The following is a 22,230-nucleotide window of genomic DNA, read 5'->3' on the forward strand; positions in this document are numbered from 1 at the left end:
TAGATTTATTTTCAGATTTTTTTAAATTTAAAATGATATTGCTGAATTGTAAAAAAAAACGATCTAGATGTATCTCAGGCTACACTTTTGGTTTCCAGTCCAAATGATGTAAAAGAGATGTTTCTTTGACGAGAAAGCAAAGTGCCAGAAATTAACTGTCTCTCAAACAATACTCCCTTCATTTCTGACTCTTTTTTTTTCTAAAATATGCAAACCTACGCAATAAAACGCTTTTAGATACAACCAACCAAATCTAAGCAAAGGTGTGTACTTCCGTTTTGAGAACAATTGCTTTGATCCTTCACTGTCCTGTTTCTTTTCTGAACTTCATTAAATTTGCTATTAATTAATTGTTAGTGGTAGTACTCACCACCTTGGATGGTTTAAATATTCAATTCTTGGCATTGTTTGCAAACTCAGCCTATGATGCGTAGAGAGCCCGGTATATCTGAAAAGTCATCGGTGCAGGTTGGTGCATACAGCATCGACACCTGGAAGATTACCAACTTCTAAGTTCTGAAATCCATATCCTTATAGTGTCAAAGATTTCTGAATCAATAAAAGAATAAAATTCAGAAACTATACACTATTTCTCTTATAAATGTTATTCAGAAACTATGAGGCACCTTAATCACCATGACTGCCATCAAGATATTCATGCAGTTTCGCAAAAACAAGGCATCGACACATATATTCTTTTGAGCATGGACATCAATACAGTAAATAAGCAAACAATTGAGAAAAGTTGTTACAAAACTAAAACTACAACCACCATGATATCTCTTGAAGAATAAATGTGCTTCAAGCTTCAAGCTCGGCCGGAATGCTGCAATGATTTTTGAGTTCCTTCAAACAGATCCAGCAAAAGTTCCTCCAAATCCTCAGGCCTGTACTTTATATAACGATCTCTCTGCTTCGTTCCATCAAGGAAGGAAGAGTATCTTCCCAAGAATGTTCTATAAGCCTGTATAACTTTCAGTGATATGGAAATCCTGACATCTTCCCGGAGTTGGTCATCTGGGACAGACCATGCTGTCTGCACTCGATAAACGTCTTCAAAAGACAGGTTGAAATTTTTAAACTTCTCCCTAATGATTTTACGAGAAGCAGTATCTCCAGCAGCACATAAGCCATCATCACTCAGGTAAGAAAGGACATGACTCCACGATGCCCGTTCATAGTGCGTTGCTTGATGCTGAAACATTCGATTGTGCATCCGGATCCAGTCGTCACCAAGAAAGCTTTTGAGATCCGAGTTCTTCACTTTCTGGACCATGTAGCAGATATTGTTCATCATAAATATGTTCCGCAATCGACCATCTCTGTACAATCTAGACCCAGCTTCAAGATTTGCTTCCAAAACTGCAGCAATAGACTGCAGATGCAACGCAGTAGCTGTAAAATGAGGGCATGAGTTTGGCATGGACTGAATGTCAGCAGAGAAATGATGATGCCGTTGATCTGTGTCCTTGAGAAGCGAATCAAGAGTTTTGCTGTAAACTGTGACAGCCTTTATAAAATTCATAACATACTTTGTAAGAGGATGCACCGCACCAGTAGGAACTGCACTGGATGACGTGTATGATTGGATGGCATACTTGAATTCTGCAAATGTTTTCCTTGCTGATTCTCCCAGTTGGAGTAGGACTTCATTATACTCAGTTAAAACCATATCACTGCCTCCTGCCTGAAACAAGAACTCTGCTTCGGGGAGAAGATCATCTAGGACTTCATACATGTCAAGAATACGGAAAAGCTTTTCTGGTTTAGGCTCTCCAATTGCCACCGCTTCATAAAAGCTCAGGAGCTGCATGACCGAGCTGAATGAGATCTCATAGAAGCACAAGTCTACAGCTGATTCTGAAAGCTCGCCAAAGATTAGACTGCTAAGGCGCCTCTCACTTGCAAGGTAGACTCGGACAAAATACTTTATTGCACGGTTCCACCTCTTTATTGATGAGCTCAGCTTGTTCCATCTAGTGCTCAAAAGTTCTTCTATACTGTGCTTGTCGATATGAAGAGACCCAACGAACTCATCTATTGCACCTTGTCGTGCATTTATATATGCCTGGCAACACTCGTTACTGTAGTCACTCAGGAACATGAAGTTAGCAATGGACTTGACAGCAGACAGTGCACCAGGTTGAATCAAATCAGCCACAAAATATTCAGATCCTCCGCTACTACCAGTTTGTGTTGATTTCCCTTCACTTTGTTCCTCACTGAATGAGCTGCATGAAAATTCATCGGTGCTGCCATCCTCTGTAGAACGGAAGGAGAGAAGTTCCTGTTCTAATGGTTGCTTGTAGTATGTAAGAAGGTAAACAAACTCCTCTTCAAGCCTCGCCATTGCCATTTCAAAAAGGTCATCAGCATATATGGTGATTTCCTTGTGCTCTTTGGCTTCTCCGCCAGGGTCCAAATTACCTAACCTTTCAGACAGTTGCCGTAATTTGTAGAGCACTTCTAAGTACTCAAAAGAGTTCTGTGGATCATGAACATGTAAGGAGTTCTGAAAATCCAAACTAAGGATCTTCTTTCGCAGTACCTTGAGTGCAAGTCTAAAATCACATAACTCTATTTCTTCTCCCAGGCTGATGTTCGTATACTGCTCAACTAATTCAGGAGACATCATCTTGTAGATTCTTTATTCAGCGTCTTCAGAGGTGTGGGGGGCTTTTCCTTTACCTGTTTCACATGTTAATAACAAAGATCAGGTCCAACTCCAAATTTTAAAAAGCTTCAGATAAAAAACACTTCAGGTAAATATTTTCTATAAAACACCTAAGGTAGTGAGATTTGTATCATAAATAGTATCGGGAGGCATGAACAATGCTGAAGTACAGACTTGAGCTAAGTTAACAAAACAGACTCGTTAGAGTACCTCGATAGCCTGACATACAGTAATAAAACTGTAAAAGGATAAACATCATTAATACTAAAGTAGCAAAAGAATAGGGCAACCTCTAGGTTAAAGGTGATAAAGAACAGAATTGACAAAATCAATTTTCTTGTTTCTCCTATCTTGTTGTTAACCACACAATTCGGTTCATTTCGTCCTAAAATAAGTTGAAAACTTGAATGCATACTTTTTTGGGTTGGATTTGGTCAGATAATATTTGACACAAAGGCAAATAGTAGGAGCACACCTTGTGACTAGTTGCTCCCGAAACAGAAACAGCTCATCAACTTTGAGCTTTATATGATTCCTTTAGCTAATTTCTCAACCCCAAAACAGATGATTCCTCCATATTTTCAGAACACCTTATTTTTAGCATGCCCACTAGAGGCGAAGGATACTGCCAATTCGGTCATAGGTTTTTTTCCACTTTTTGCCAACAAATGATGAGGTACAAAAGGATTCGTTTTCTATAAATAGATTATAGCAGCATCTAAAATGTTCAAACATCTTCTTAGTAATTACAGAAGTTCTTCTATATTTACCACTTATCAGGCCAAAGTAGTTCTACTAGTTACCACTTGACATATATAGGATAGATTTTCCCCACCCGGAAAAGAAAATCTAACACCAACCACACAGGATACACTGAAATGACCAACTCAGATGTGTGCCGCTATCGTCCCAAAAGCAGTACAGGTTTCTAAATTGGAAGAAATTATAACGAACTAAAGCAAAAAAAAAAAAAAAAAAAAAAAAAAAAAAGCATATTAAGAAACCATGGCTGCACCAGCCCCTTACAGAGCAACAGAAGGATAAATAGGAGGACTCACCGCCGGCACTCGCGAGCCCCTGCGGTTGCTTTCCCCGGCCGCCGTGCTCCAGTCCGCCGCCGGCGCACCAAAGATTACTGAATCTGTCAGAGAGAGAGAGAGAGAGAGAGAGAGAGAGAGAGAGAGAGAGAGAGGGAGAGGGAAGACGGAGTGGCCCGGGGAGGGAGGATGCGAAGCGAGGGTGTGGTTGAAGGGAAGTCAAGTCAACCCGATGGGGAGGGGGACGGCGACGTGGAGGGCGATGGGGGCGAGACGAGACAGACTGCGGAAGAATGGTCTCCGTGGAATGGAACTGGAAACAGTATGCCGTGGCGCCGGGGTCTCTCTGTCCCTCTCGCTCGCCGGAAGGGCCAGCAATCCATGCCGCTCCGTTCTGACGCCAAAAAGGCTCCGGCTTTCTTTTTCTTTAACCCTGTGGAAACTAAACGAAAGGCGAGGAAGAAGGGGAGCTTTCGCACTGGAGTAGGACGGCTGGACTGGACTGCATTCCGCTGACCCTGACCGCCGGCTCTCTCCTATTCCGGTGCCGCTGGCATCGACAGCAATGTTTCTCGATGGCGCTGCATTTTCTACAATTTGTTTCTCCATGGCCGTCGGCTCCGTGACTGAATTTTTTGCACGCCACCCGACACCCGTGGCAAACGATTATTTAGGACTTGTTTCATGGTTCAAACAGAGCGCGGTTTCAACGAAAATTCGCGTCGCATTCCAATATTCATGGGGCACTGTCTCATGCCCTGCCTAAGGGGATTGGCAGATCGAGAAACAATCATAGGTCAATTGGGGAAAAGAAAGAAGGAAATGAGAATATTCATGGGGACTTATGTTTTGCTTGCGAGTCAAAGCCCAACACGAGTAACTATGTGCAATTTCTATTACTTTGAGAGCTATTTGTACTATTGTTGATGATTATTAATAGATCGGTGAAATTTTCGTTAAAAAAATACCTAACAACCTGGCGTAAAGCATCCACCCTCCCGAAAAGTTCGTGTCCCGTGCTCGAGATGGTTTGAACAGCTCGGAGGCAATCTAACTCTAGGGTCGATGGCCAGCCATCAATCAGGTCTTATAGTCCCGCCAAACATGCTAGCATTTCTGCCTCCTCCGCACTAGCACATGCTAGCACAAACTTCCATTCGGAGAGGACAACTTCTTCGAGTTGGTATCGGATGATAATACTTAGTCATGCTTTCTTTGATAGATCATCTCATCCAGCATCCACATTAGCATTTAGACACACTTACATCGGTGTTGTCCACCAGGGGAGCCCAAGTGAACCCTCATAATCAATATGGCCATGGGACTTTGGGTGTCTAGCTGTAAGGATCGAGTTATGCTAACTGAAGAGGAAGGTTGCAAATGCAACGATTGAAGCTTTACCATCAGCATGCACAACATTGTTTCTGTGGTGCCAAGCTCACAATAACATGAAGAGGAGTTTCGATCAAGTCTCCTTGGACGAACTGTGGAGTAGGTGTAGCAACCACTCCTTCCCCGCATATTGGAAGGCATCTTCAGGCGGGAGCTGCCATAACTTCGTAGCTTCATCACGTAGTGCACGAGCGAGGGTATAGTCGACCAGTGAATGATGACCATCTTCGATTGTACGTCCACAGATTGTGCAGATGAGATCGACTGATGGTATACAATGGTGGAGACCCGAGCGCACTGCAAGGGTGTCAGTTGCAGCCTTCCAAGAAAATACTCTCAGCTTGTGCGGCACGTCGGCTTTTCACACAAGGTTCCACATGGAGAAATCACCAGAGGGCTCCGAGCTAGACTTACCTTGGCATAAGTTGTCGAGCGTTGTTTGTACAACAAGACGGTAGGCTGATCCGATATTGAAGATATCATTGCTCTCATCACTCGTGGCTACAAAATCATCACAAAGCTCTGGCTGGCAGATTAATAGAGAGAATAGCATCCGCGTCCCTAGGGACACACCAGTCACGGGCTGTAGCTTCATCCTAGGTCCTAGTTAGGGGTAATGATTTCAGAGACCTATCTGCGCCGCCTGCCTTCCACTTGCATCGCATTCGGCTGGAGTAGCAAGTTATCACGAAAGATCTTCACTTTCATACCCCAGCCGATTCTTTAGACAACGTCTCTCTTAAAAAGGTCTAGCCCATGCATTACTCCCTGCCAGGTTTGAGATTGGTTCTAGATGAAGTCAGTGCCAAGTAAATCACTCCTGGATAGCCTAGCTTTTAGAAGCCTTGCACATAAATTGTTAGGGAATTATACGATGCACTAGGCCTGTCTAGCTAGCAGGGCTTGGTTGTAGACTCTAAGATCTTTGAAGTCAACACCACTGTGTGAATTTGGTCGTGTCATTTTATCCTTAGACATCCAATGCATCGTCCGCCAATCCTCTTCATCTTTCCACCAAAAAATGCAGATTAAATGCAGACATATCATCAATGAGACCAACTGGGAATTTGAAAACTCTCATTGTGTAGGTAGATATAAATTGTAGAATTGATTTAATAAGGATCTCTTTCGCCCCTAGGGGCATATACTTCTCAGACCAGTCACGAGCATGCTTCATGAACTTTTCCTTAGTAGGTTTAAATTTTCCCTTCTTCAGCTTACCTTCGAGCACCGAAAGCCCTAGGTATTTTTCCTCAAAACAGGTGGTTTCATATTTGAGGATGTCCTTCAGCTCAGCTTGCACTTCACGTGGGCATTGGTCAGCATGCAATATGGAGCATTTGCCTAAGCTCACCAACTGCCATGTGCTTTGCTCATATGTACCAAAGATTGATTTGAAAATTTGAGCTTGGGCGATTGATCCATCAAAAATAAGAGGTTCTCATCTACGAACAAAGGATGGGATATCCCCAATGCTCACCGGCAAATGTGGAGCTCATGTAAGGCAGTGTTCTCGATTTCTTTTCTGATAAGACAAGACAAACCATCAACAACAAATAGAAACAGGTACAGTGAAAGAGGATCAACTTGGCGGATACCATGAGATTGAGCGAAAGGGTCCAACATATGTTTGTTAAAGCGAATCGAATAACGCAAGGTGGTGACGCACGCCATCACCCACAGAATCCGTTGATTGTGAAAGCCTAGCTTCGCTAAAACCCCCTCTAGAAATCTCCAATCGGCACGATCATACGCTTTAGCCATATCCAGTTTGTACGCACATAAATTCCTACGGGCAACTGAATTTTGTATAGAGTGGATGCACTGAAGGTCATTGGTGCATTGTCAATAATGAGGCGTCGAGGAATAAATGTGCTCTATGTTGGTGGGATGATGTCTTTCGGAATGGGGTAGAGGCAGTTCACCAAGAACTTTAACACCACTTTGAAAATTACATTGCATAAGCTTATTGTCCGAAAATCCTTTAATTCTTCTTTGGAATCATAACAATGACGATGTCATTCACTTCCTCCGGCATGATCCCATCCGAGAAGAATCGTTGCACTGCTTTGATAACTTCATCACGTAGAAGTCCCCTATTCTGTTGAAAAAATCGGGCCAGGAAACCATTCGGCTCTAGAGCGTTTAGCGAGCCAATTTGAAAGAGGGAATCGCTTATCTATTTTTCAGAGAATGGAGCACACTGATAATATTAGGATTGACATTTTCGTCCTTCATGTGAAGATTCTGGGAAAACTCCCTCGCCATATTTTCCTTCTGCATCGTGTCCAATGTCCAAGTTCCATGTGGCCTTTTAGCTTTCGGATGTTGTTTTTCTTTTTCCTCCATGATGCCTTCTAGTGAAAATATTTGGTATTGCCCCCCTAGCCATGCAATATGAGAACTTCGCATCCAAATTATCTCCTCTCTATGGAGCAGTTCACCGATATCCTTTTCTAAGCCAATTTTCTCGATAGAGCGCTCATCGTTTGTTAGCTGGCTCAGGCTATTGAGTTGCTCTCTTTTCTCATCAATATTCTTTGGAATATATTTGAATGTGTGATTTCTAGCTTTAGAGGATGTACATCACCGATCTTAAGGACGAGGAGATATCTCCGAGGTCTTGGCAAGCAACATGCCGTGACGAGGCTTCCTCAACATCGGCTGGGATGGAAGGCTCCCTCTCCCAAACGACTTCGCAATGTCTAATCGAGCAGTCTAATCTATAGTTAGATGCACACTCTACCATTATAAGGATGGGGCATTGGTCTGACCGCGATGATGAAATGTGTCTCAGCCGGTGATCAAGGGAAATATACGACCATGCAAGAGAGGCAACAATGCGGTCGACCCTTACTTTCACATTAAGATATCTGTTTTGCTTGTTATCGAACGTCCATGGGGTGCCAACAAAGCCAATGTCATGGAGATCACAATGAGATAGTACCTCTCTAAAGTCTAGGATCAGCCTCTCCGATAGTGCAATGCGTGAGAAGTGTTCTTCTTGCCACATAGCTTCGTTAAAACCACCCATCGCGAGCTAGAGTTTATCCAAACTAGGTTGGATATGCCGCAGCTTTTCCCGCATCCGACGCCAATCCACTAGTTCCAGCTCGCCATATACAAAGGTGGCTCTCCACATGTGCTCATACGGACTACCACTGACATGAACATCAATGTGGCGCTTAGTGAAGGATAGAACGTGTATTGTGCATCATCGCTCCAGCACAAAACCAAGTCACCTCCTTTACCATCCCCTGACACTTGGTAGCAGTTTCTCATACCAATCTTGTATACTAAATTCTTCACTCTTTCTAAACTATGTCTTGTCTCGCAAATAAACACGAGACTCGGGTTGTAGGCCTGCACTAGACAAACAAGTTCTTGAACAGTCAGCGATTGCTCCACAGCGCGATTGTTCCACCCTAACACTGCCGATTTTTCCAAGTCATTTTCAGTGGTGATAGTTTTCCTTTGCTTCGAGCGGTCTTGATGATTTACATAGCCTAGCGGTGGAGGAGGCATCTCCGGTTCCTTATCTTCTTCAGAGCCTGAGATGTTGTTGTCCCCACTAACATCAACCGTTCCACTCAATTCAAGTTTCTTCTTTGCACCTGAATGATCATCATCCTCCTCGTCTTCCTCCATAGGAGCAGACTTCACAGGGCTTATAGCAGTCTTCAAAATCCACTACCAGAACCACCTCGGCTCGGGCCATGCAGAAAGAAGAGGCGTGGTTCCAAAGCTGGGGCATTGCTTCGACGAAGTGCCAGCATCTGGTCTCCATACTGGAGGTCATTTGCCTCCCACACTCCATCGCCACACTCTTCGTGGTCATGCCCAAGTAAGCCACAATGTTTACGTATGAAACGAATTTTTTCATACTCCACACCCAAAATTTTCCTATCCTTGCCCTGAATCGAGAGAGACATGAAACACATCAGTGACTTCCCAACATCAATTATCACCCACATGTGCACGTAATTTCCTTCAAAGAACAACTTCGGAGCCATCTGAACTTCTTTGGTTTTCTCTACTTTCCGAGCGAGGTCATCTATCACCACCTCTTTCCGATAAAGTTTCGAGATGTCGTGGATCTGAGCCCAGTCATATAGACACTAAAGGTGAACTTCTACGAATCATCCCTACCATCATAGTCCTTAATGAGCATATCCCAACCGCGGAAAGTCCACGGACCTTGGTGCACGACCTTCTTCCAATCCCCTAAGCAATGGATCTGGAAGATGAACAAGTTCTCTCCCGCTTCATGGCAGACCGGGTCCCTCAATATGTTCTAGATCGCTTTCATCTTCCCAAATAGCGCATCTGCACTAAATGATCTTGATGTATGAACTTTCCCGATCGCCATCCACCTCGCCCCTTCTGGTAATCCTCGACCTCCTCCACAACGACTACCACATCGTCCAGTTCATCATCGCGGATATCAAGATGAGTCAACATGTCATCAATCACCTGTTCCTTCTAGGTCACCAAACGCGACGAGCCAGCCGTCGTCTTTTCTACCATCATGAGTTGCCAAACCCTAGATCGCAGCGGCAATAAACAAACAAGGGCATGAAGGATTACGTGGATCACCAGAACCAAGCCAGGAGTAGATATAGCGGACATGAATTTGAGAAAGACTCGGGATCAACCCGATCTCACTGGGCGATTTGGAATCGCCACCGGGGCACTAAACCCTAGCGAGAGGGTTATTACTAATTCCATAGCACCCATATTTGTCTAAAGATACCGAACTTGGAAAACTGCTTTGGTGCTAGGTTGGCTTGTTCCATGTCAATTGCTCGCCAATAAGTTTGTGTCACAGATATAGGCCGTAGTGGCCGCAACTGGAATCTTTTTGCTTGGAGTCGGCCATTAGCATGGAAACAGACAATTGGGACAAACCATGCTTAGTAGTGAGACTGGTATTTTCACTTGCAAGTCAGCTATCAGATCCTCGAATTGATCTGTATATTCAGCTACTTGAATGATTAGGTCAGCTGTCTTGTACCCAAATGAAGCCGCCCGCGTCAAGGAAAAAAAGGAAGGAAACGAGAATGGAAAGTGTAGTCTAGGGTTTCCAGCCCGGTCTATGTTCATATTTAAAGAGATTTGCTAGCTCTCAGCTAGCCGAGAACGAAGTTCATGCTCGGTCAAGTTTTACACCGTTTGATTTGTATCGTGATTCATGTATATGAGTTATAAGTTGGGTTGTAACTGAGTTTTTTCAGTTGCAAGTGGAATTACAACTGAGATTTTTTCAGTTGCAAATAAAGTTACAACTAAGAAAAATTAATCGGATCGTCAAATTTACTTCATAATTCATGCTAATCTGAGATTTGATGATATCATCAACTGAGAAATAGTCAATGAAATATATGTATGTTATAATGTCACAGACACATTAGTTCATCAATACTACTCATAAGCTGAGCTACTAGCTCGGCTTAAATGGCAAGCGACAACACGAAGGAAAACGCGGGGAGGGTGTGAGCCGTAGATCTCCTGGTGATCATCCTAGCCGTCCATTATCTGAAGAGGTAGCTTGACGGCAAACACTGGGAGCTGAAGAAGTGATACTAGCTGACAGGCACCAAACTACAAAAGGATGATGATATATTTTGGCCAAAACTTTCGTTCTCTGGAACTAGGTAAACGTGCTGTATGGTATACGCGACGGTGCATACCCACACGCTAGCTATTCGAGCTGGACCTGGTACCACTGCACGGAGCCGACCTCGCCGTCGATCTCCAGCTCGCACACCGACCGGACGAGGTAGGCGACGGCGTCGTCGAGGTTGTCGAACCTGGCGAGGTCCGGGGGAAGCTCGCCGCCCGGCCACCTCTCCAACCACCCCACCAGCCTCTCCTCCAGCTCCTCCTTGGACACGAACTCCTCCTCCATCCCGGGCTCCAGCAGCACGTACGTGTCCGACTGGATGTCCGCCCGCCTCCGCCGTGCCGCACTCTGCCGATACAGAATTCACACACGAGAAAATAATGTCATCAGGTACTACTGTACAACGTAGAAACTTTGGGCCAGGACTGATTGATGAATTGACTGATGACTGATGACTGAATAATATACAATGCCGACGACATAGTACTCCACGATGGATGGGACTCTGACCTTTGTTCCGGGCCGTCGCTGAATCCTCGTCGTGGGCGGCGCGGTGGCGAAGGTCGCAGCTCCGGCGGGCGCCGGAGAGGCTGCGAATGCCGCTGTTGCCGAGCGCGATAGCCTCTGGCGTGACGGCCATCTTTTGCCTGCGAGGAAATTCAGCACAGCACTCTCTGACTATCGGTGGAAAATCGGGGATCATTTGACTTGACATGAAAGAGTTGCTGCCACGCATGATTGATTGTGTGATACAAGAAAGTTGCTCTCGTTCTTTCCTGTTGGAAACGCCGGCTGTCAAAGTGTCAAATTCTCTCCGTACAAAAGCAGGAAGCTTTCTCCGAGATGAGATATTATTCCCTCCTGAATGAAGACTATGTGCGCTTCCGTGATATTTCTCAGCAGAGTTGGGAGCTGCTAGTCATTGCTCAACTGAACGAAGCTAAAGTAAAGAACGGCACTGGACTTCTATAACCAAGTTGCAGGTCCTGGTCAAAAGGGTTGCGGGCGAGATTAAGACAGTACTAGTCAAACTCCACAGATACCAACCGATGAGATCGTATTGGGTATGGACTATAGTAAGAATACAGTACCCGTCCAACTCGTCCAAGCGGCGCAATTTTGTTGCTAGCGTGGATAAATTTTCTACAGATATGACCGAGGCATGCGTACCATGCCTGTTGGAGCAGCACCGGTTGGGTTAGAAGTTTGACTAAATGACTTACGCCAGATGCATATAAAAATCTCAAGTTCTTATCAGCTAACCTTGAGTCAAAGATGCAACCCACTGCTTACGCAGTCTGCTACAAAACTATAGAAATATCGTAGTTTTAACCTTGATCCATGGGTGGCCGAGTAGTACGATTTACCGTCCTATCTATCCTGGACAATTACCTGTTGAACTTTGAAACCTCAACGGCAAGGAAGACTGTGGTTTTTGCACTGTAAATTGGGATGCTACCCCAAGCTAAGGCTACAATTTTCCTACTCTTTAGCAAATGACTAGAGTGAGCACTGAAAAGAGATGGCGTTACCGGTGAGCAGTCCGCTGGCGGAGGCATACTCCGGCAACCGAGCCAGAGCCGCCGCCTCCATCCTTTCCTCTGCTTAAGCTGTGTGGCCTGAAATCTTTATCCTTCAAAGGCTGGCCTGGAACGTTTCATTGGGTTTTCTCCAGCTTATCCTCCCCTTGCTTTAAGATTGGTGAGGTAGCATCTGTCCAAAACAGAGAAGAAGACCGGTTCCTTCCCAATGTGAAGTTTATGCTGTTAGAGTTGTATAGTTCCTTTTCCGTTATTCCCCAGTGTATGAGGGCTTACCTGCACATTGTCACACATGTACATGTACTGGCCTATGGCCCTGTGTGAATACTAGTTGCTATTCTAACATGGTATCAGAGCGTGGAAGCAGCAAGCACGCATGGAGCGGTCGATGAAGTGATGGAAGAAGGAACATGAAGCCAGTCAAGCTCCCAAAGTCCCTGGGAGTCACGGCACCGAGGGCCAGCCCCAACCAGGGCCCGAGTGTGAGTGTCCTGAACAGAACAAGAATCAACATCAAGAATGACCCGACAACCAGAATCACTGAGTTGAGCAGCGGAAAACAAATTCATGGTAAGACGGAGAACATGAGAAACATCAGGAACGGAAAAGGAGGAAGTAGAAAGAGTGCCACGACTAGCAACAGGGAGAGAAGTACCATTGGCAGTAAGAACACTAACAGGAAGAGGAAGAGGTCGAAGAGAAGAAAGAGAGGAAGAATCAGGAGACATGTGAAAAGAAGCTCCAGAATCCAGAACCCACAAAGATGTACCTGACTATGGAGAGGAAACAGCGGCGGAGGCAGCAGTACCCGTCGAAGCAGAGCCGGAGGAGGCAAGGAGACACTGAAGTCTCACTATATCCTGCTCAGTTAAGCCAGTGGTGACATGCGCTGAGGGTGGAGCACGAGGAGCTACACCCCGCTGTTTCTGGTAGCAGTCAGACTCAAGGTGACCAGACCTCCGACAGTGAGTGCAGAACCGAGGAGGGCGATAGAGACCCCCACCGCGAGAAGAGCGGGCTCCTCCAGAAGCAGCAGGCACTGGTGTAGGAAGAAGTGGCGGTGCAGGAGCAGTGGGAACTCGAGCAGCAAGAACAGAGGGTGGCCCAAGCAGTCCAGCACCACGCAGATGAGTCTCCTCAGCACGAAGCTCAGTCAGCACCTCTGAGATAGGAACACGGCCTCGAGCAAACAACTGAGCACGACGAGGCTCAAACTCTGGACGAAATCGAGATAGGAACTCGTGGATCCTCTGGAAGTCCATATCTGAACGCATTGTCCGGCAACACTGGCAAGTACCACAGACAGCTACGAAGGGAGTCAAGCTGGCGCCAGATCGCCGCACTCTGGGTGTAGAACTCATCAACAGTAGAGTCACCCTGCTGAAGATCATGCTCCTGACGCAACACAGACAAGTACAGAGAATCCCCAGAAGGCTGATAGCGCTGGCGAAGGTGAGACCACATCTCGGCGACAGTGGCGAGGCCCATAAACTCAGAAGCAAACTGTGGCTGAACACTCTGGGAAAGAACAGCAGCAGCCCTAGCATCCTCATCACACCACTGGGTAAAGGTAGCCAAACTGTCACGGTAAGAGCCAAGGGCCTCCGAATAAGCAAGTACCTGCTCCTCATATACCTCATCAGCACTAGCCTCGGCAGACTTGGCTGCATCCCGATCAGCCTGAGTGGCATCCTCAGCAAGGGCCGGCGGCACGGACGGCGGAGTAGGAGGCACAAGAGCAGTGGGGTGCGGCGGACAAGAGACCTCGCCAGTAAGAACACCCCACAGCCAAAGACCACGCATATGAATACACATAAAGGCTGCAAATTCTCCATAGTTGGTACCATCAAAAATCACCGGGCACCGAGGAATACTGACATACCCAGCCGGAGACGACGCCATTTTTTTCTCGAGATCTAGATCTCAGCCAACAGAAACTGCCGTGGCAGACCCGGCCAGCCGCAGGGCCGACCGAGGAGGGCCGGCCAGGGGTTGTGGCGGCCGGGGCGTCGCCGGCCGGGGGCGGTGATGGCCGGGCGAGGCCGGCCGAACTCGGACGGGAGCGCCGGTGGCGGGGCCAGCCGGGGTAGGAACGGCCAGCGGCGGAGGCAGCCGGGGTGAGAGCGGCTCGCAGCGGGAGCGGCCGGGCGGAAGCGGCCGGCGGCGGGGGCGGTTGGGGCGGAGCTGGCCGGCAGGAGACGCGGCCGGCGACGAGAGATGGCCGGCCGGCGGGCGGAGGTGGCCAAAAATCCCGCAGTTTTAGCTCGATTTGGAGCTCTAAAATCGACGAGAAAGACTAAATTTCTGGGAAGAAAGCTCAATCTCGACGAGAATGGGAGAGAAAAGAGAGAGTGGAGTAGCACCGGCCGGAAGGATCATCGGCGGCGGCACGGATCGAGCACGGAGTTGCAGCGTGCAAGGAGCTAAACCTAGCTCACATGACCACTGAGGATTCTTACTCTTCTTGATGTTGCTTCTGTTCGCCATTGGTCTGTCTCCCAGCTTGATGTACATAATGCTTTTCTTAACGGTGAGTTAAGTGAAGAGGTATACATGCAGCCACCTCCTGGCTACTCTGTTCCCGATGGCATGGTCTGTCGTCTCCGGCGCTCTCTCTATGGCCTTAAGCATGCCCCTCGCGCCTGGTTTCAGCGTTTTGCCTCTGTGGTCATCACTGCTGGTTTCGTCCCTAGCGCCCATGACCCAGCGCTTGAGCTAAACCTGGCTCACATGACCACTGTTCGTACTCTTCTTGATGTTGCTTCTGTTCGCCACTGGTCTGTCTCCCAGCTTGATGTACATAATGGTTTTCTTAACGGTGAGTTAAGTGAGGAGGTATACATGCAGCCACCTCCTAGCTACTCTGTTCCCGATGGCATGGTTTGTCGTCTCCGTCGCTCTCTCTATGGCCTTAAGCAAGCCCCTCGCGCCTGGTTTCAGCATTTTGCCTCTGTGGACATCGCTGCTGGTTTCGTCCCTAGCGCCCATGACCCTGCGCTTTTTGTCCACACATCCTCTCGTGGTCGGACTCTGCTTCTTCTTTATGTTGATGACATGATCATCACAGGCGACGACCCTGAGTACATTGCCTTTGTCAAGGCCCGTCTTCGCGATCAGTTTCTCATGACTGATCTTGGTCCTCTCCGCTACTTTCTTGGGCTTGAGGTTTCCTCTACCTCCGATGGCTTCTATATCTCCCAGGAGAAGTATATTCAGGACCTTCTCACTCGTGCCGCTATTGGTGATGAGCGCATTGTCGAGACTCCTATGGAGCTCAATGTCTGCCTCCGTTCCACTGATGGTGATCCTCTTCCGGACCCGACTCGCTATCGTCACTTGGTTGGGAGTCTTGTCTACCTTGTTGTCACACGTCCTGACATCTCCTACCCTGTCCACATTCTGAGTCAGTTCATGGCTGCTCCCACTAGTCTCCACTATAGTCATCTTCTTCGTGTTCTTCGCTATCTTCGTGGCACTATCTCTCGCCGGCTTTTCTTTCCTCGCTCCAGCTCCTTACAGCTCCAACCTACTCAGACGCTACCTGGGCTAGCGATACAGAGGATCGCAAGTCTCTTTCTGCCTACTGTGTCTTTCTTGGTGGCTCTCTCATTGCTTGGAAGACCAAGAAGCAGGTTGCAGTCTCTCATTCGAGTGTTGAGGTTGAGTTGCGAGCGATGGCTCTATTGACGGCTGAGGTGACTTGGTTACGCTGGTTACTTGCGGACTTTGGTGTTTCTGCTGATGCTCCGACTCCGCTCTTATCGGACAGTACTGGTGCCATTAGCATTGCGCGTGATCCGGTGAAGCACGAGCTCACCAAACACATCGGTGTTGATGCCTTCTATGTGCGTCATGCTGTGCAGCATCAGGTTATGGCTCTTCATTATGTGTCTTCAGAGCTTCAGCTTGCTGACTTCTTCACGAAGACCCAGACTAGAGCACAACATGGTTTCTTTCTCTCCAAACTCAGTGTTGTTGATCCACCATGAGTTTGAGCGGGGTGTTAGAATTGTATTGTTCCTTTTCCGTTATTTCCCAGTGTATGAGGGGCTTACCTGCACATTGTCACACATGTACATGTACTGGCCTATGGCCCTCTGTGAATACTAGTTGCTATTCTAACATATGCATTCACCATGCAGCCACCAAGCAGCCCGCAACCCTTTTGAACTGGAATCTTTATCTTTCATCTTATGCATTCACCATGCAGCCACCAAGAAACACATGCTGCAGCTGCCGCCTGCCCGATCAAGTGATCACTGACCAGTGACCACCTGGCGTCCGGGCACAAGTACCAGAATCGATAGAGAGTGATCTTTTGGCTCTTGGGGCTCTTGGGTTCTTGGGTGCATATGCTTCCTTCATTTTAAATACATCTTTAATATATTTTAAAATCTTAAAAAGCTTCAAACGAAAAATTTACGTGTACATCTTCACATGCTACATGTGCAAAAAATCTTTCCATGAAAAATCAACTTGTCGTTTGGGCTATGTAAAAAAGACAAAACATGTCTTACAAAAAGCTATATCGGTTTTCCGTGAAACTGCACGAACGCATGCAGATTATCCAGATGTATGTGCGGATTTTTTTTGTTAGAATTATTTAATAATTAGATATATGTTTTTTTGCGTAGATGGAGCATATGGCACCCGGGAGCCGAATTGAATTTCCGCACATGCCCGTTTAGTCGAACGTCAGGTCAACTGAGCACACTGTTTTTTAATAAGTTCCCATAAATCATCCAGAAAAAATGATAATTGCGATACATAGAAAAATTCCATTGAGATAGTATATTTAAACTCGTGTTAACTTCAAAACCATCAGAAACAACGTATATTTGCCATCTTATGTCCACATGGACCACGAAATGTTGACTCATTTTGATCTTGAGCATCAAATGCTGGAAATTTTGAGTGATTATCAGCAACCCATACTTATTCAGAGACCTTCATATGCTGCGATCATCTGACCAATATGTACTAGGAGGTTTTCCGCAGTTGCGTCCTTTGGGTGTGGAGATGTCATTTGTTGGTACCGGTGTACGCTTCCAGGAAAATCTGTGAATAATCCATCAACCCCGACCGTGTTTATCCAGAAATCATACTCAGCATAGGGATCCTGATGAAAGTTGAAGTGCAGGAACTGATTCTCATTCATGAATGCATAAGGGTGTACCTGCAGAAACAACAGATGCAGTTTAACATATGTCTAGGACTCTAGGTACAAACTATCTAGCATGGAAAATGTAGGTAACAATTTGGTCCTTCAGGAATCAAGAGTATTTTTAGCAGAGTTGTTTCCCAACGATAGTTAAAATTGAGCATCTGAGACTCCATCACAACAATTAGTTCCTGATGGAGAGTCGTTAAATAGGTCATGTGTTTTTTTTTCTTGAACACACCCCTAAACGTGTGTCATTATATATTAGAAGAAAACCGTCAGAGGACAGGAGCATTACAAGATTGTAGTAGAGCTACAAGAAAGTTCAGAAAAAGAAAATAACTGTGTACAAGGCTAACTTTGTTAAGCCTGCAGGTGCTAGGTCATGTGTTTTGTTCCGTCGAACTCATTTACTGATTAGTCAAGGCTCATGAGGTAAAATAAATTAACAATACAACCATGAGGTTTAGTTGGGTTCTTCTGGTGATTTAAACTTTCAGACTGACCAAAGACATTTAAACAAAACAAGTGTGGAGGTGGTCTTAAATTATATTGGGCTCACAATAATAATAGTGAATGCATAAAAAATTAGCACAGCTTGTACGTATTACTTTATAAGTATTGATGAAAGTAGTAACTCCAGATAAATGTAAGGAATACAAACAAATATCGCAAGTTTCTATAAAAAAAAACCTGAAGATCATGAGCATGTGCTCTTGCAACAAGATCAGATGGTGCCATCAAATAGTTATTTGCAGCTGAAACAATAGTATCTTTCCATGGACCAAGGCCGACAACATAGTTACTAATATATGCAAGGTAGTCATCTGAAGTGATTTCCCAGAATGACTGCAAGTAACAAAAAAATATATAACATCACTAATACTTATACAGTGAGATGGAACTGCTGAAGCACCAAAATCCCAGATGTAGTCCATCCAGACATAAAAATTACTTTCCTGTGATACAATTTAAATTCATGTATGATACAGCTCACTACACAACATATGTACCTGATTTGTGTCTTGTGTTCTGATTGTGAAATCATCAATCAAAAAGATCTTAGGAGAGTCTGTCAATTTTGATACATGTACAAGGGAAGTGGGAGCAAAGGATTGTATAAACAAAGGCTGATTTAGCCAATTCTCAGACATATATTGACCTCTATATCCATACTTTAGTAAGGTATCCACAAACTTGTCCTCAAACGCCTTTCCATCTGCCCACTTTACCTGTCAACAGTAGATTACAAGCTCATTTCTTACATCACTGTAGAAATTGGAAAACTTGCGTAAGATTCCTGAAGAAATTTAAAGTTCTTTGAATGTTCGGATCATCAAAGTCAAGGGGAAGTACTTATAAGGTAAAACATATCAAATGCTGTATTGTTGTCTATCTATACCTATGTATCAAAAGAACCTTCCAAAAACTAAATCGTACCCTACAATACTCAATTTGTATAGAATTTTGTTGTACCTTCTAAGACTATTTCTTGCCAGAAAGAATTTCATTAGAAAACGGTGAGAATCCTTAGTGTACCTAGTGCTTCTTGAGAACAGTAGGACTTACATGTTTGTTGATAAAAACTGGATCTTTGATCTCTGGGTATATTCCAACTGTTCTCCTTGCATCTAAGGCAATTGAAATAAATTCTTCAAATGTGATTATTGAATATTTACCTGCATATCAGGAAAATAAAAATGAATGATGATTATTAACTCGAAAATATGCCATCAGATTGCATCTTTCAGATTAGTTAATGTATTTTGTTAGCTTAGATAAGAAAAAATTCTCTACTAACTCTAAGTAAGATGAAGCTACTTGTGAAAAACAAAATAGTTTTGGTGAAGACTAAAATGCATGTGAATCAAGGAATAAAGTATTCGATGTATTAGTTGGTGGCAAGTGGCAACTGGAAGGAAGGTAAATGAACAGAGAATGGAAGAATTACACATGATACACATCTCCTTTTACAAATTGATCTCTTTTTATGAGACACTAAATTGATGCATTTACAAGGCCATAAATTGATCTTTGAAAGTACAATATCCTCTGTGGTGATCACGGGAATAAAAACAAAAGAAAATTCTCAAGTACACATCCACATACCATTGTATTGTTGATCTCTGAATGGGTGTCGCTGTTTCACTTTCAGTGTTTTAAGTTCCTCAAGTGTGAAGTCCACTGTATACATATCAACAATTAGTTTATTATTTTGCAAATATGATTGAAAAAATGTTTGAAAGAAAATAACCAATAGTTTCATAGGTTTGCCATTCACGCTTAGTTTCACCATAGCACTATGCGGATAGGTCTACCAACCACAGAGATTTATGTTTTATATGCTGGTGGGCATGGTTAGTATTGCAACTGGGTACTCATTATAGGGTGTGTCTATGTCTCAGTTGACTGAGACATAGCAAATCCGCTCATTATAACTCATGGTATTCCATAAAAAACCATAATAGCGATTACTAATGCTAGCAGAATGTACTGGATGATGGTTCTAGGAAATTGTGCGCAAACTAGTTTCAGTTTTAAAATCTTCCAATTTTTTAGTCAAGGAGATACTTTGTTGCATCCTATTGCTTACTTTTCATGCTGCAAATATATACATATCTACAACAACTCTACAAGGATTTACAAGAATGGATGAGGAAATCAGGGTTGATTATAATAAGCCTACCTACAAACCAGCCTGTAACATTTAGCCATTCCACCTCGTAGGTTCTCCTTCGATTGGCGAACTCCTTACGGCTGGAAACATCAGTTATTTCGTCAAGTGTTACATCATGAAAGCAGATCAATGCCCCATCTTTGCTAGCAAGGATGTCAGTCTCTATAAAATCTGCACCTTCTTCAATAGCCCTCTGCAATAGGATTTTTTTAGAGTTCGTTATCCTAGTTTCCTATGGTGAAAGGTAACGTGATTAAAAGCTATCAGGACCGAGTTTAGTAGCATTTACAATGGTCAATGTAATAAATGTAACCATGAAATAGTGTATCCTCTTAACAAAGGTATCACAATCCATATGCTAAAAAGAAATATAGTACTGTATTTTATGTTAGAGCAATTCTCTGACCAGTACCAGGTAAGCAGCAGTTGTTTCCTCGGGGATTTCCCCGTTTGACCCACGGTGAGCAATGTTATATGGTCGAAATGTTTGTAGCGGCTTCTTCTCTTCATTACTCTTACTTGGCAAAGGAAAGAGTGGTCTAGCAATGATCACATGTAACAGTAGGGGAAGAAGAAAACAAATATGACCTGCCATGGATGACAGCATCAATAAAATACACGACAGGCCTATGTTCAAACTGCAAATACAATTACAAATTTACAATAAGTTTCAGGAAGCTAAAGTAGTAAGCTATTTAAAACTTAATATCACATTGTGACCTTTGTAGGTCAGCACTATAACCTAAACTTGAGACAAACACTTCCACAAATTCTACTTCAAGACAAAGCTGACTTTTTTTTTGGCGGGGAAGACAAAGCTGACATTGATTGGTCTTGCTCATGACTATGCTTTATGATTGGAAATGAGTTAGATTAGACATGCGGATTTAGTTTGGATCGAGTTGCATGAATAGAATATGTAGAAGGGAAGATGTATATTTTTCCGAGAAGGGGAAATGCCTCGGCGCGTCTGCATCAATCGATGCACGCAGACTTTTTATCGCACAGCCTTAGGAATACATGCAGAACAGGTGAGTAACCATGATATGGGACGGGAGAAGAAACTAATCTAGCCGCTTTAATTATTTTTTTTATCTACTTCTGCACATGTTGATGAAGAATATGCACGTTTGGGCTATGGATACAAACAATGAAAGATTCCTTGTGGAGTTGTGGACTATTGTGCAAAATCACGCAGGGCTAGTGAGCATCGATCCGAAAACCCGCAGCAGCCCCACAATTGTACTTTTTTGAAACTTCAAAGCATCGATTCCGAATTTTTCAAAAAGTGACACACTGGTGCCCTGGTGCTTCAAATCCTCGTTCGTCTAGGCCCCAATTCTTGTACAACCATTGCCTAAACTGCATAAAGTAGCATCTCCTCAGTTCATCCCTGAGCCTCGCCACTCCACAGCTATGGGTGGTCGTCAACCGAGGGTAGTGGACCATGAAATACCAGAATCGTCCATGAGGAGAATAGGAGATAGAGGAGTCGAACAAAACAGCAACTTCAGTCTACAGAAACAACTCCATCGGTGTATTGTGGGCAGGATCAGGAACCAGCAAAAAAAATCGAAGATGAAGGGGAGACTTACAGACAGCAGGGCTCATAGCGTTGCTTCTTCCTCTGCCGCTCCCGAGGAACGGCCCGCCCTCTCTCTGCTTTTTCTTTCCGTCACACCATTTACGAATCATCTGTTTTTTTCTTTCTTAATAGTCTGCAACGGGGACGGCAGTAATATCCTCCCACGGTACAAGGATAGTCCATCATAGTGGCTAGTGGCCCTTTGGGACAGGAGGTGACATCGCTGATTATGATCAGTGAGTGCTCCTGAGGCCGATCCTGCGAATATCTTCGTATATGCCATGTCACAAAGAACTCCACTGCGAGGACCTTCTGCGTGTACTGTGGGAAGGTCTCCCACGTGCCTGCCAGATAGTTGTACTTACTTGGCTCAAGAAGAGGAAGCCGGTGTTCTTTCGTTCATTTTGGTGCAGCTGGTCAAGGAGCTGGTGTCATGCCCTGACTAGATTAAGGGAGAACTGTAGAAAATCTGAAGAATAGTGACAGCAACAGCAAGGAATAGCTTATCTGGGGCTCCTTCTATTCCGCATATGATTATAG

General features: G+C 44.7%; 1 protein-coding gene and 1 pseudogene across 1 annotated transcript; both read right to left on the reverse strand.

Annotated features, from left to right (window-relative positions):
* Nucleotides 1-577: 577 nt before the first annotated feature.
* On the reverse strand, nt 578-3,869 carry LOC127343719 (exocyst complex component EXO70E2). The gene is made up of 2 exons (XM_051369908.2): nt 3,733-3,869; nt 578-2,688 (listed from the first exon to the last, which is right to left on the reverse strand). Exon 2 carries the CDS (start codon nt 2,633-2,635, stop codon nt 809-811), a length of 1,827 nt encoding a protein of 608 aa, XP_051225868.1. The 5' UTR covers nt 2,636-2,688; nt 3,733-3,869; the 3' UTR covers nt 578-808.
* A 6,593-nt stretch (nt 3,870-10,462) lies between these two features.
* On the reverse strand, nt 10,463-21,847 carry LOC127343721 (glycerophosphodiester phosphodiesterase GDPD6-like; annotated as a pseudogene).
* Nucleotides 21,848-22,230: the final 383 nt, after the last annotated feature.

This window comes from Lolium perenne, chromosome 3 (assembly GCF_019359855.2).
Source record: "Lolium perenne isolate Kyuss_39 chromosome 3, Kyuss_2.0, whole genome shotgun sequence".
NCBI lineage: Eukaryota > Viridiplantae > Streptophyta > Magnoliopsida > Poales > Poaceae > Lolium > Lolium perenne.